Raw genomic sequence first — 14,329 nt, forward strand, 5'->3', positions numbered from 1 at the left:
TTTACAACTTATGGTGGTAAATAAAAGTGTGACTTTTCATGGAAAACACAAAATTGTCTGGGTGACCCCAAACTTTTGAACGGTAGTGTATCTCAGTATTGGTATCACTGTCACAAGACAATGCAGGAATTTACTGACATGAAACGTTATTCTATTGAGGTTGATTTTGTGCCCTTGCAAATATTTTGCTCAAGCATTCATTAGCAGCTCCGCTTTTAGACACTGCCTAAATATTATATAGTGTGTGTGTGTGTGTGTGTGTGTGTGTGTGTGTGTGTGTATTTAACAAGTATTGCCAGGCAAAACAAACCTGGCCTGATAGCAATTATGATGAATATCGCGAAAAAATGATTTTGACCTCTTTGGTGACCTCGACCTTGATTTTGACCTTGTGTGTGAGCATATTTGGCCAATAAACATGGTTCTGATTCTCTGCTGCTCTCAGCCAATCGGAACACACTGTACTGTTTACTGCTCTCAGCCAATCAGGACACACCGTACTGCTCTCACACTGTGCTGCGCGATTGTTACACTCTTACATTCTTACAGCAGGATGACATCGTGGCTACCGCCTCTACATGAGGTAGTAGCCACAAAAACCTTGACCGGATAACCCCCAAAATGTTGGAGGTTCTATTTGAGACCAATGCCCATCTATCCTGAAACTTAAATGAAGATTGGTCCAGCCATTTTCCCGTAACATCATTAACAAAAAAACAAACAAAGAAACCCAACCGAAAACAATACCTCGCCCCCTGGTGGACTCCATTCCGGGCAAGGTAATACATTCTCACCTTGCTCTGAGAGGGATAGCAGTTGTCCAGTTTTCTTGAACCATTGTCCTTCAATGTTCCCAGTGACAGAGAAAGCCCAGCAAGAACCACAAAAGCCCTGAACCAAACACAGCATTCATCAAGCATCACAAATCACTATTATCTTCAAAGTATTTTAATTAATTATAGTTTTGAAGTGCGTTTTCACTGCTGGAGTCACCAGCACTGATTGGTTTCAGATTTGGAACAGTTCATACATGGCTGTGAAGTTATTTGTTTAAAACAGATGCATTATGATTCATGATTCAAACATATATCTTGACTGGTTAACACAGTGCAAATGCTTTCCGTGAGTTGGTTCATTCTCTCTGACCTGGTTCTTGACACTACTGACGGCTCCGTGTTCTCTCCAGTCCCAGCTGTCTGGAGCCACCTTACTCACAGGAGCTGCTTGCTTCATCTGTTTCTGCAGGTTCCACTGACTCAACATGGGGTTCAGGTACATCATTCTGAACTCATCCTCTACATCAGAGACGGAGAGAGAAGGAAACAGACAGGGAATGCTCATTTTCAATTCTATACTCTCAACAACTCTTTTAGAAGAGCAGAAGGAGAGCAGTTTATCACTCTGTAACAGTGTGTGGGACAAGAAAGAACGAACGCACACGATATACTGTGCAACGATAAATCAAGATATACAAATATATGATGATTCAAATCGATGAAAAAATAAATCAATTGTGATTATTATCAGGCTGCCATATCTGAGTTTTTCCTAGCTGTAATTGTGGTGTTTAGACAGCAGAGGGCATACAATAGTGGGAATGCACATGACTTCACTGTCGGTGTAAGTAACACAGCTCTAATGCTGTGGAAAAACAACAACAAAAACTAATCTAAAATGGGAAACAGCTGTTGTGTGATTGACTGCACAAATAGATTCCACAAGAAATAGGAGCTCTCTTTATACAGACTGCTGAAAGCTAAAAGAAGAAAATGGAGGAAATGTTTATAAAAGTTTATTTTAATAGAAAAGGTCTATTTTATTGTTAACTTTTTTCTTTATTTATAATAAGAAGAATCAGAAAAGACTTTAACAATCCCGAGGGGAAATTGAGTACATCTGCAGTTGCTCACACTCAAGTACAGAAAAGAAATTACAAAATTAAACAGATATGTAAAACATATGAAATATGTAAAAATATATAAAATAACATGATATATAAGTAAAATGTAAACCATACTATCCGTGTAGAAGGAAAAATAGCCAAAATAAAATTATTTTTTATTTTATTTTAAATAATACAAATTTTAATTTAAAAAAAAATTTTAAATAATATTTTTTTAATTTTTAATTTTAACTAATTTTTATGCAAACAAAATATATTTTAATTAATAGGCTATTATATTTTACTCCAACCATTTCAAATGTGGGTAAATAATTATTGTTGGTTATTAAGAAAATGAAACAAAAGTTGTTTTTATTTAACAAAAGAAATATTTAAGTTGATAAACAATCAGAAAATAAATGTTGCATATTTTGGTAATAAAATTTTCTTAATTTCATTTTTTTTTTTTAATATTGTGGGAAAAACAAAGCACAAACCCAAAATCGTGAATCGAATTGAATCATTAAATGCCTAATAAGAAATGCCAGGTCTTTTACTAGCAATGTATACTGAGTATATAATAACGCATGGAACAACAAACACACACACACACACACACCTGTCAGGTCGCTGAATTTGGTAACACCATACTCCGCTGTTCCCTGATCCAGAGTCTGCAGTGTCTGCGCGGTCTTCAGATTCTGCTGGAAAATACGCAGACGCTTCTCGACCTCTGCAGGAGTTGAGAGGGTCATTTAAAGATTTCCTTAAAGCCCAGCTTTCTTTGTAAATGATGTATTTGTATCAACATGTCAGCTATAGTATCACATAGTACCAGTAGATTACTGTATAAGGACAGAATATTGTGCGATTTTCAAGAGGAATAATGCTTATCCAATAGGGAGTGTTTTTGAATGATGAGTTCATACTGTATAATCAGAACTAGAATAAATATAATGTGGATAATTACCTTCCTGAGAGGTGTATGTACGGTTGTACTTGACAATGAAGTCTTTGAACTGCATCAGAAGGTCTACAGTTTCCTGAAGATGATCAAGGTAATATATCATGCTTTATTCTGTCCACATTCACTGGATATGAGCAATCGTGCGCTCTGATTGACTACTCTACTACTAGGATATCAGCTCATACACTGTGAGTAGAGAAAAGCAAAATGGCGGAGCAAATCAAGTCAGATATATCACTTTATCAAGTATTTAAAAGAAACAGAAATAGCTAAATTAAAGAATATTTTAATATCCCCCCCCCAATATCTCCTGTTCCACACTTCAGCCCAGTCGGTGGCGGTAGTGCATCTTTAAGTTGGTTTGCCAACTGCCAAAAAAAGAAAATGGTGGAGTGTGTTACTGAACCAACCGAGGACGAAATAAAAACTCTACTCGAAAACAAAATCCCAAAAAATGTAAAAAAAAATAAAAAAGCAACAAAATAGAAGTATTTGATGGTAAGAACGTATCTTTTTCTATTTTTCAAGAATGATTATTATAGCGTTTTTCACAAATTGCTGTCATTTTGCCAGTTTGTTTACATTCTAAGTGTAAATGATTTTGTCAGAAGTTTTGTATAAAGTTTTTTTTTTTTGTCGAATTTGCAAAAAATAAAAATGCTCTGTTTCTCAAAATCCAGTGAATGCAGATAGAATAAAACAGTTATTCCACTCAATCTCATCGTCCATGGCTTATAGCCAACTTGGTGCTATGCACCTCATCAGCGATCAGCTCATGTACGGCTCGATTGAGTGGAATAACTGTTAAATATAGAGAATCACACATGAACGTGCATTTAATGTGCATTTTCTTCACTTTACCTGAGTGGGCTTGTCATGAGAGAGATGGACACGCACAACCTTTTTCGTCTCAGCTGGACCTGAAAAATGAGGCAGATGTCAGTGAAGTGGTATGAATTATTTATAATTATATTATTCATAACCAGGAGAATATTTCTGATTCTGCTTAGATTATTTATTATGAATCTCTTGAAAGCCTGCATTCCAATGTGGTATAGTGTGATGTAGTAAACTACATTATTGTTCACAGGTGGAGCTTTGATCATACTAGTGCATCTCAAAAAATTAGAATATTTTGAAAAAGTTCAATATTTTCCATCAGTTATTTAAGAAAGTGAAAATGTTATATATTATAGACTCATTCAGTATGGCATACAGTACAAAAACAAAAAAAACATCTCAAAATATTAGAATATTTCATTTCGAGTTTGAGTAAAACAGTATGAACACAGTGTATCTCTCGGTCTAGTTCAGTACACACAACCACAATCATGGGGAAGAGTGCTGTCTTGACTGTTGTCCAGAAGATGATCACTGATGCCCTCCACAAGGAGGGTAAGCCACAAAAGGTCATTGCTGAAAAGGGTGGCTGGAAAAGGTGCACAAGCAACAGGGATGGCCGCAGTCTTGAGAGGATTGTCAAGAAAAGTTGATTCAAGAACTTGGGAGAGCTTCACAAGGAGTGGACTGAGGCTGGTGTCAGTGTATCAAGACCCATCACGAACAGACATCTTCAAGAAAGGGGTACAACTTTTGCATTCCTAATATCAAGCTACTCCTGAGCCAGAGACAATGTCAGAAGTGTCTTATCTGGGCTAAGGAGAGAAAGAAATGGACTGTTGCTCAGTGGTCCAAAGTCATCTTTTCAGATGAAAGTACATTTTGCATTTAATTTGGAAATCATGGTTCTAGAGTCTGGAGGAAGAGTGGAGAGCCACAGAATCCAAGGTGTTTGAAGCCCAGTGTGAAGTTTCCACAGTCTGTGATGATTTGGGGTGCCATGTCATCTGCTGGTGTTGGTCCACTGTATTTTATCAAGTCCAAAGTCAACACAGCCATCTACCAGGAGATTTTAGAGCACTTCATGCTTCCATCTGCTGACGAGCTTTTTGGAGATGCTGATTTCCTTTTCCAGCAGGACTTAGCACCTACCCACAGTGCCAAAACTACTACCAAATGGTTTGCTGACCATGATATTACTGTGTTTGATTGGCCAGCCAACTTGCCTGACCTGAACCCCATAGAGAACCTATGGGGTATTGTCAAGAGGAAGATGAGAAACACCCGACCCAAAAATACAGATACGCTGAAGGCCACTATCAAAGCAACCTGGGCTTCAGTAACACCTCAGTAGTGCCACAGACTGATCGCCTCCATGCCACACCGCATTGATACAGTAATTCATGGTAAAGGAGCCCCAACCAAGTATTGAGTGTATAAATGAATATACTTTTCAGAAGTTGGACATTTCTGTATTGTAAATCCTTTTTTTGATTGATCTTAGGGAATATTCTAATAATTTGAGATACTGGATTTCTGATTTTCATGAGCTATAAGCCATAATCATCAAAATTAAAACAAAAAAGGCTTTAAATATTTCACTTTACATGTAATGAATATAGAATATATAAAAGTTTACCTTTTTGAATAAAATTATGAAAAAAAGGAACTTTTTCATGGTATTCTAATTTTTTGAGATGCACTAGTATAGCAGGCAATTTGATCTGATTTCTTAAATCTGATTTCTAGGGTCTTGTGTTGGTCGTTAAAGTGATGACAGAAGTGTGCATATGATTAGCTCTCTGTGAATTAGGTTTAACAGAAGGGCATTCAGTACAAGATCTTATGGCCCTTTTCCACTACCCTTTTTCAGCTCACTTCAGCCCGACACGGCTCGCGTTTCGACTACCTCAGAACAGCACGACTCAGCTCACTTCAGCCTTACTCAGCACCCAAAACTCACACAGTTTTGGAGTGGGGCTGAAGCGAGCCCAACCGAGCCGAGTGGGGCTAGGGGCGTGAGGAGACACTCCCCTGTGCACTGATTGGTGAGGAGGAGTGTCCTCACACGCCCACACACGCCCCGCGAGCACGCTGGGATCTGTAAACACCGTAAACCCGGAAGAAGAAGAATTACGAATTACGAGAATTTCTGAAGGCTTATGCGCCTCGCCTCATCTATACGCTCTTGCCAGTATCTGTTGGCGTTGTCGGTGACAACAAGCCACAGCACCAAGACCAGCAACACTAACGACTCCATGTCCTCCATGTTTATTGTTTACTATCCGGGTCGTGAGACGACCGCTTAAAAGGTCACTGATGTCACTGTTTGCACCGCCTAACAACATCGCATGACGTCCACCCACTTTCGCTAACTCCACCCAATGTGTCCACCCACTTCCAGCCAGCACGGTTCAGCGCGGTTGTAGTCGAAATGCAACTCCAACAGCCCCACTCAGCTCGACTCAGCACTGCACGGCTCGGCCCAACTCAGCCACGTTGGTAATGGAAAAGCGGCATTAGTGAAGGAGATTCTTTTCTTCTTCCTTGTCCAGCGCTATTGCCAGGTCAGGGTCCGTGTGAACTCCATTGATCCATGCCATATTAATTGGAGCATAGTTTTATGCTGGCTGTCCTTCCTGCTGCACTCCTTCCATTTCTGTGCTTGGGAAACAACCATTCTGACTATTAAACATTCGTTTTGCTTCAGGAAGCACTTTATCCTCGACTTGGCTACAATAAATCCAGAACCTATCCCACAAACACTGGACACAAGGTAGGAATCCAACGCCAGGCGCCAGGCACCATGTACACACACATTCACACCTAGGGCCAATTTAGCATAACCAGTTTACCTACTGCAATGTTTTTGGGAGGTGGGAAGAAATCAGAGAATCCTGAGGAAGCTCACGTGGACACAGGGAGAAGAATGCTAAATGTGAAACGCCACACTTTGGTTTAGGACCAACACAACAGTCGTGAGACAGCAACACGACCCACTGCACCACCATGAAGCCTTGTTGTAACACGGTTTAATAGAAAATGTGACTTGAAAAGAAGTATTTTCGCTACGTTCACACTGCAAGGCTTAATGCTCAATTCCGATTTTTTTGTGAAATCTGATTTTTTTGAGGTCGTTCACATTAACAAATATATGCGACTCGTATGTGATCCTCAGTATGAACGAAAAGCGACCTAAAAGTGTTCCGCATGCGCATTGCAGGATACGACGACGTCACACGCAGTGAGCATGGCCAGTGTTTACGGAAGTAAAACCGTCCGGTTGCAGTATGACCCATCCAATCTAGCTTGAATAGCTGTATCCCCCCAAATGGAAATCAGCTCCCTAACCTCTGCGTCCTTCCATTGAGAAGATTCAGAACCTTCACAGCCCGAAGCGTCCCTCGCATTGATGTCATGCGCTATGTTGTTGTAACTTTTTTTGAGAGACCCGCCGCCTACTTCAGCGCAGAATAGTGACGTTTGTGGCTTGTTGATGACGTGTAAGTCGGATGAATGCGACCTGGCGGTTCAGACTGAAGTCGCATATGAAAAGAGCGGATTGGAATCGGAATTAGGACCACATATCCAAACGGCCTGGGTCGGATTTGAAAAAATCGGATCTGTGTCGTTCATATTGTCAATAAAAGATCGGATACAGGTCACATATGGGCGAAAAGATCGGATTTGAGTCACTTCAGCCTGCAGTGTGAACGTAGCCTTTGCGTATTTTTGTTGTTCAAATTGCAGAAAATTTTGTGCGCTCAAATGCCGACAGGAAATCTGTAGCTGTCAGTGCAGAGTGGTGTGGTGCCATTTTACTGCTGTGTGTGTGTGTGTGTGTGTGTGTGTGTGTGTGTGTGTGTGTGTGTGTGTGTGTGTGAGAGAGAGAGAGAGAGAGAGAGAGAGAGAGAGAGAGAGAGAGAGAGAGGGGAAAAAAAAAAAACTGACCTGCAGGCTGGCATTTCTGTTTGAGCAGAGTGAACTTGTTCTCCCAGGGAATGTTCCACACTTCAAACAAACACACCTCTGTCTGAGAGAGAAAGAGAGAGAGACCCACCAATCCACTTTTAATAAGAAATTATTACAAAGAGATTGCTTAATTGGTTTCATAAAAAGTGTGACAAGAACTTTAACCATGCAGACACATGATCTGGAAAAGTTATTCATCACAGGATCCTTAAGCACATGATCTGAGCCTGAGGTGAAGAAAAACAGGATGAAAAGCAAAAAGTTCCAGTTGTCAGTGTGCTCACTATGAACAATGTTCACAACTGCACACTACTGAGTAATGCTTTTTTGATTACAGGTTTGACTAGTTGCATAAACACTGTGTGAGTCATTCTGGGGGGCAGGGGGGAGCCCACAGGGGACGCATCTCCCCTTATTAAATACTGAACACAAAACTGTTTCTGACAGCTCATTTTTTGCATCATGAGATGAAAATTGTGATTCAGTTCTATTATAAAAGTATTATACAGTATGTATTCATGCACATTTCTTCCATATACCAGATTGTCTCAGGAAGGGCTTACTTGTCCGATACATATATTTGTATTGATTTGGGATATTTCTTTCTTTCATTTGTTGTTAAGCATATTGAGAGTTTATTGGTGACTTCTATTCTATTGCAACGGGTTGCACAATTAACCACATTTTAATTGTGATCATTTAGGGCTTCTCAATTAATTAAGGATAATTGACAGGGATATTGGTAATGATAAATATACATTTTTTATTGGCACAAGACTGCTATATAATATTTTGCTGATGAATATTTGTAATAGCATGAACATAATTACTAATGTTTGTATGATCTCTCATCTCATTATCTCTAGCCGCTTTATCCTTCTACAGGGTCGCAGGCAAGCTGGAGCCTATCCCAGCTGACTACGGGCGAAAGGCGGGGTACACCCTGGACAAGTCGCCAGGTCATCACAGGGCTGACACAGAGACACAGACAACCATTCACACTCACATTCACACCTACGGTCAATTTAGAGTCGCCAGTTAACCTAACCTGCATGTCTTTGGACTGTGGGGGAAACCGGAGCACCCGGAGGAAACCCACGCGGACACGGGGAGAACATGCAAACTCCACACAGAAAGGCCCTCGCCGGCCCCGGGGCTCGAACCCAGGACCTTCTTGCTGTGAGGCGACAGCGCTAACCACTACACCACCGTGCCGCCCCTGTTTGTATGATGATGATGTTATTATTATTCAGTAACTGCTTTGTCCTGGGTGGCACGGTGGTGTAGTGGTTAGCACTGTTGCCTCACAGCAAGAAGGTTTGGGGTTCAAGCCCAGCAGCTGGCGAGGGCCTTTCTGTATGGAGTTTGCATGTTCTCCCTGTTTCTGTGTGGGTTTCCTCCGGGTGCTCCGGTTTCCATCACAGTCCAAAGACATGCAGGTTAGGTTAACTGGTGACTCTAAATTGACCGTAGGTGTGAATGTGAGTGTGAATGGTTGTCTGTGTCTATGTGTCAGCCCTGTGATGACCTGGCGACTTGTCCAGGGTGTACCCCGCCTTTCGCCCGTAGTCAGCTGGGATAGGCTCCAGCTTGCCCGCGACCTTGCACAGGATAAGCGGTTACGGATAATGGATGGATGGATGCTTTGTCCTGGTGAGGGTGCCAGTAAATATGGAGTGTATCCCAGAAACACTGGGAATGAGGTGGGAATACAGCGTGAACAGGAGGTCAGTCTTTGCAGGGCTATTTATTTATTTACCACTCCCTCTTACAGCCAGGTTTGCTCACCTTCTGTTTGTGTGACTCTTGGAAAAATTCACAATCCTCAGTAACATGCAGGGCTGCAGACTTCTTACACTGAGTTTGTCCGATCTCTACGTTGATGCTGTATCTCACTCCCTTAACAAGCTGTTCAAAATAGAGAGAGAGAGAGAGAGATTATTCCCAGACCTGCTACTTATGTTAAACATATGCTAGAGACACCATAATTGTCTTTATAACTGTGTAATATTTAACAATTATTCCACGAAATCGAGTCATACACAAGTAGGACTCCCTAAAGTGAATGACGCATGAAATGGAATGACAGGTAGTAAATTTGAACAATAAATGGTCCCTTGTCATTCAGATTCTTACAAATGGAATACCGATTGAAATCTTTAGTTTTAGACCTCCCTAGGATAAGATAAGTGGGTGCTTGGTGGGATATCAGCTTTTACAAATGGAATGACAGGGTTTCTATATGTATTGACTTACTTTGAGCTAATGTTGTCAGTGATATCACCTTTTACAAATGGAATGATAAGGTTTCTAGGTGGAATGACATACTTTGAGGCGATGTTATCAGTGATATCAAATTAACAAATGGAATGACATTGTTTCTAGGGTTAGGGTTAGGTTATAGGTGATATCACTGATAACATTGCCTCAAAGTATGTCATTCCACCTAAAAACACCGTCATTCCATTTGTAAAAGGGGATATCACTGATAACATTAACTTAAAGTATGTCATTCCACCTGGAAACGCTGTCATTCCATTTGTAAAAGGTGATATCACTGATAACACAACCTAAAAGTATGTCATTCCACTTAGAAACAATGTCATTCCATTTCATGAGCTGAAAGCATGTCATTCCACCTACATTTCAATCGTTATTCCATTCATAAGAATCTGAATGACAAGGGACCATTTATTGTTCAAATCACTAGCTGTCATTCCATTTCATGCGTCATTCACTTTAGGGAGTCTCTACACAAGTTGATAGCCGATGAGGTGCGTAGCGCCGAGTTGGCTATAAGCCATGTACGACGAGATTGAGCAGAATAATCATTTTTATTCTATCCACATTTCACTGGATTTTGAGAAAAAAAAGCATTTTTTTTATTTTTTGCAAATTTGATAAATAAAAACCGTCCGACAAAATAATTTCCTCTTAGGCAGACTTCTTAAAAACCTATCGGTGGCTGCACAAACTGACTTTAGTGTTGTTTTTTGTCGAAAGTGTCGTCTTCCTGTCGTGCCAAGGTAAAAAATAGCTTTAGATATTTATTTAATTCTTCCTCGGACATTTAATTTATGTAATTTTCAAACAACTTTGAGCTTTTGAGCCAGTCTTAAAAAAAAAAATAAAAAGACAAGTTTTTGTGCTTAAAGGTGAAGAATGTAAACAAACTGGTGAAATGGTGAAACGGCAGTAGCAATTTGTGAAAAATGCTATAATAATTCCTGAAAAATAAAAAAGATATGTTCTTACCATCAAATACTGTTATTCCATATTTTGTTGCTTTTTTTTTTTTTTGTATTTTTTGGGGTTTTGTGTTCAGGTAGAGTTTTTATTTCATCCTTGGTTGGTTCAACAAAATGCTCTGCCATTTTGTTTTTCTGTACTCACGGTATATGAGCTGATATCCTAGTAGTAGAGTACAGAGGTGGACAGAAACGAAGTACATTTACTTGAGTACTGTACTTAAGTACACTTTGAGTATCTGTGCTTTACTTGAGTATTATTTTTGTTGGAAACTTATGACTTTAACTTCACTACATTTGAAAGACAAATATTGTACTTTTTACTCCACTACATTTCTATCAAGGTCCTCGTTACTTGTTACTATGAAGTGGCTTTGAAAGTGGATGGCTTTTTTTTCTTTTCTTTTCTTTTCTAAAAGATGATTGGTTTTATCGCAGGTGACACTGAGACAGCCTATCAGTAATCACTCAGGTCACATCACATCCACAGACTGTACAGTATAAAATCAAGTTCAGTGATTTTCTCAGCAGCATTATTTAACATGATCAGTTGATGGCAGAATGGAAGGAGGCGGTACTTCTGGGGAATGCACGCACTCATGACCATACCTAGAACCCATGTTTCAGTTTTCTGAAAGGATTAAAGATTTGTTTTAAATGTTTGCTGAAAACGAACCACGTCCAACCTGCAGAAGCATATCGAGGTATATAACCGTTTTATTCCAAGAGAAAGCTTGCAGTGAAGTTGTCTGTGCTTTTAGAGCTAGCGATAACGTTGCAATAGCGATGCAGTCTGATTAGTCAAATGACTTTCTATGGATTTGCCCGCCAAGTTGCCGTAGCCTTGTCCACAGCTAACGTTTACATATAGCTAGTGAACTTGGACACCGTTAGTTAGCATGTAAAAACAGAGTTACGCTAACATGAATAACGTGCCAAATACACAATGTAGAAATCTTTCTTTTCAAGTAGCGTCAGCTACCCAATATGATTTTGAGTTTGAAAGAGTTTGCTAGCATGTCAGGTGGAGTTTCACTAACTAACTACCATGATAGCACAGCATGCGTTCATTTTGTGAATTCACATTTCTGTCTTTGGTAACGGCATTAGGTTTCATAAGCATTGTGGCAATAATACAATGTTGTGTTGACAGAAAATGTACTTAAGTATTTTTAAAAGCAAGTACTTCAGGACTTTAAGTTAAAGTGCCATTCCACCATTGGATGTATTCTTTGGCATAAAATACAATATATTTTATGACAACATGACTAGACAGAGAAATCTTTTAGCTTCAAAATGATATATCAAACATAATTTTTTGACAACGACAAGTATATTAATTTTGCGACCAAAGTCACCTACCCTTTTAATTTCCGCGCGGTAGTAAAACGTGATGTCATCGGCAGGTTCCCCTTCTTGTGTACCACGTCACGTGTGACGTGGCACAGATTATCAGCAATGGCGGATAGAACGCGATTTCCACTTGTCGATTGCTGTGCCGATATTCACCATCGACCGTCACCTTTGGGCATCACTTGCTATTTTCCTTCGCTTCTTTTCCGAAGCTGACAATCGCGTTCTATCCGCCATTGCTGATAATCTGTGCCACGTCACACCTGCCGATGACATCACGTTTCACTACCGCGCGGAAATTAAAAGGGTAGGTGACTTTGGTCGCAAAATGAATATACTTCTCATCTCATTATCTCAAGCCGCTTTATCCTGTTCTACAGGGTCGCAGGCAAGCTGGAGCCTATCCCAGCTGACTACGGGCGAAAGGCGGGGTACACCCTGGACAAGTCGCCAGGTCATCACAGGGCTGACACATAGACACAGACAACTATTCACACTCACATTCACACCTACGGTCAATTTAGAGTCACCAGTTAACCTAACCTGCATGTCTTTGGACTGTGGGGGAAACCGGAGCACCCGGAGGAAACCCACGCGGACACGGGGAGAACATGCAAACTCCACACAGAAAGGCCCTCGCCGGCCCCGGGGCTCGAACCCAGGACCTTCTTGCTGTGAGGCGACAGCGCTAACCACTACACCACCGCGCCGCCCATGAATATACTTGTCGTTGTCAAAAAATTATGTTTGATATATCATTTTGAAGCTAAAAGATTTCTCTGTCTAGTCATGTTGTCATAAAATATATTGTATTTTATGCCAAAAAAATACATCCAATGGTGGAATGGCACTTTAAGTAAAAATTTGACTGGACAACTTTCACTTGTATCGGAGTAGCATTTGACTAGTAGGATCTGTACTTTGGTCAGATTTCATCTGTGCTGTATGTCGAGCATGTATAGCATATTTGACAAAGTTGACTTGATGTCTTACAACACAGTGGTTGAACCACTGCGTCTGCGCAAAGGATGTTGCGCAAACTGAGCGCAAGGTGGATGCACATGAACAATGTTGCGCAAACTGAGCGCAAGGTGGATGCACATGAACATGTTACGGCTGTGCGGCTTAAATGATTACTGTAATGCGCAAATTATTACCTTGATGATTATAATATAACAAAACCGCAGAGAAAACAAGCTACTGTCCTTTAAATTACATGCAGAAAAACGGACTGATGTCCCCCTATGTGATTTATCTGTGTAAATAAGTACAAACCATGTATAAACATGATTCCGTGAATAAAATATGAAAAACACGCAGTGTGTCACCTGTCTGGTAGCAGATATGATCTTGCTGACTCTGTGGATGTGGAGCCCATTAGACAGCATGTTGTAGCGCTCCTCTGCGAATCTGAGCGCTTTCAGGAGTCCCGGGTCCGAGTCGGGCAAATCCACCGGGGCCCCAGGGGCCCCAGCAGTGTGTCCACCATCATCATGAGCTCCTCTCACAACCGCACACACGCACACAGCCAGGATGAGGCAGTGGCTCAGGCTCAGCTCCTTCATGTCTAGCTCTAAAGTACAGACAGGGAGTGAGCTGAGAGCAGTGCTTGTTTTTCCAGTTAAAGATCCATATCAGCTGACGCAGCTTCAGGAGATCACGCGAACCTGCCCCAAACAAACATGGCGCCTGAAGCCGCTGTGACGTAGAAAGCTTTAACGCGACGCTGCTAGTTCATTCATCATCACGATCAGAACCAGAATCAGAACCATGTTTACTGACCATGTACAGTGGTGCTTGAAAGTTTGTGAACCCTTTAGAATTTTCTAAATTTCTGCATAAATATGACCGAAAACATCATCAGATTTTCACACAAGTCAGAAAAGTAGATAAAGAGAACCCAGTTAAACAAATGAAACAAAAATATTATACTTGGTCATTTATTTATTTATTGAGGAAAATGATCCAATATTACACATCTGTGAGTGGCAAAAGTATGTGAACCTCTAGAATTAGCAGTTAATTTGAAGGTGAAATTAGAGTCAGGTGTTTTCAATCAATGGGATG

General features: G+C 40.5%; 1 protein-coding gene across 1 annotated transcript in view; it reads right to left on the reverse strand.

The window, feature by feature from the left end:
• ctsf (cathepsin F) overlaps nucleotides 1-13,945 on the reverse strand; it is a 32,962-nt gene extending 19,017 nt beyond the window's left edge. The window contains exons 1-8 of the mRNA XM_060928068.1: nucleotides 13,591-13,945; nucleotides 9,450-9,569; nucleotides 7,641-7,722; nucleotides 3,711-3,769; nucleotides 2,853-2,925; nucleotides 2,502-2,615; nucleotides 1,147-1,295; nucleotides 795-891 (exon numbers count right to left, since the gene is read on the reverse strand). Coding sequence (XP_060784051.1) covers nucleotides 795-891; nucleotides 1,147-1,295; nucleotides 2,502-2,615; nucleotides 2,853-2,925; nucleotides 3,711-3,769; nucleotides 7,641-7,722; nucleotides 9,450-9,569; nucleotides 13,591-13,827 — 931 coding nt within the window. The 5' untranslated portion in view covers nucleotides 13,828-13,945. The remainder of the gene's footprint in view (nucleotides 1-794; nucleotides 892-1,146; nucleotides 1,296-2,501; nucleotides 2,616-2,852; nucleotides 2,926-3,710; nucleotides 3,770-7,640; nucleotides 7,723-9,449; nucleotides 9,570-13,590) is intronic.
• Between the last annotated feature and the right edge of the window lie 384 nt (nucleotides 13,946-14,329).

This window comes from Neoarius graeffei, chromosome 8 (genome assembly GCF_027579695.1).
Source record: "Neoarius graeffei isolate fNeoGra1 chromosome 8, fNeoGra1.pri, whole genome shotgun sequence".
In the NCBI taxonomy this organism is placed as follows: domain Eukaryota; kingdom Metazoa; phylum Chordata; class Actinopteri; order Siluriformes; family Ariidae; genus Neoarius; species Neoarius graeffei.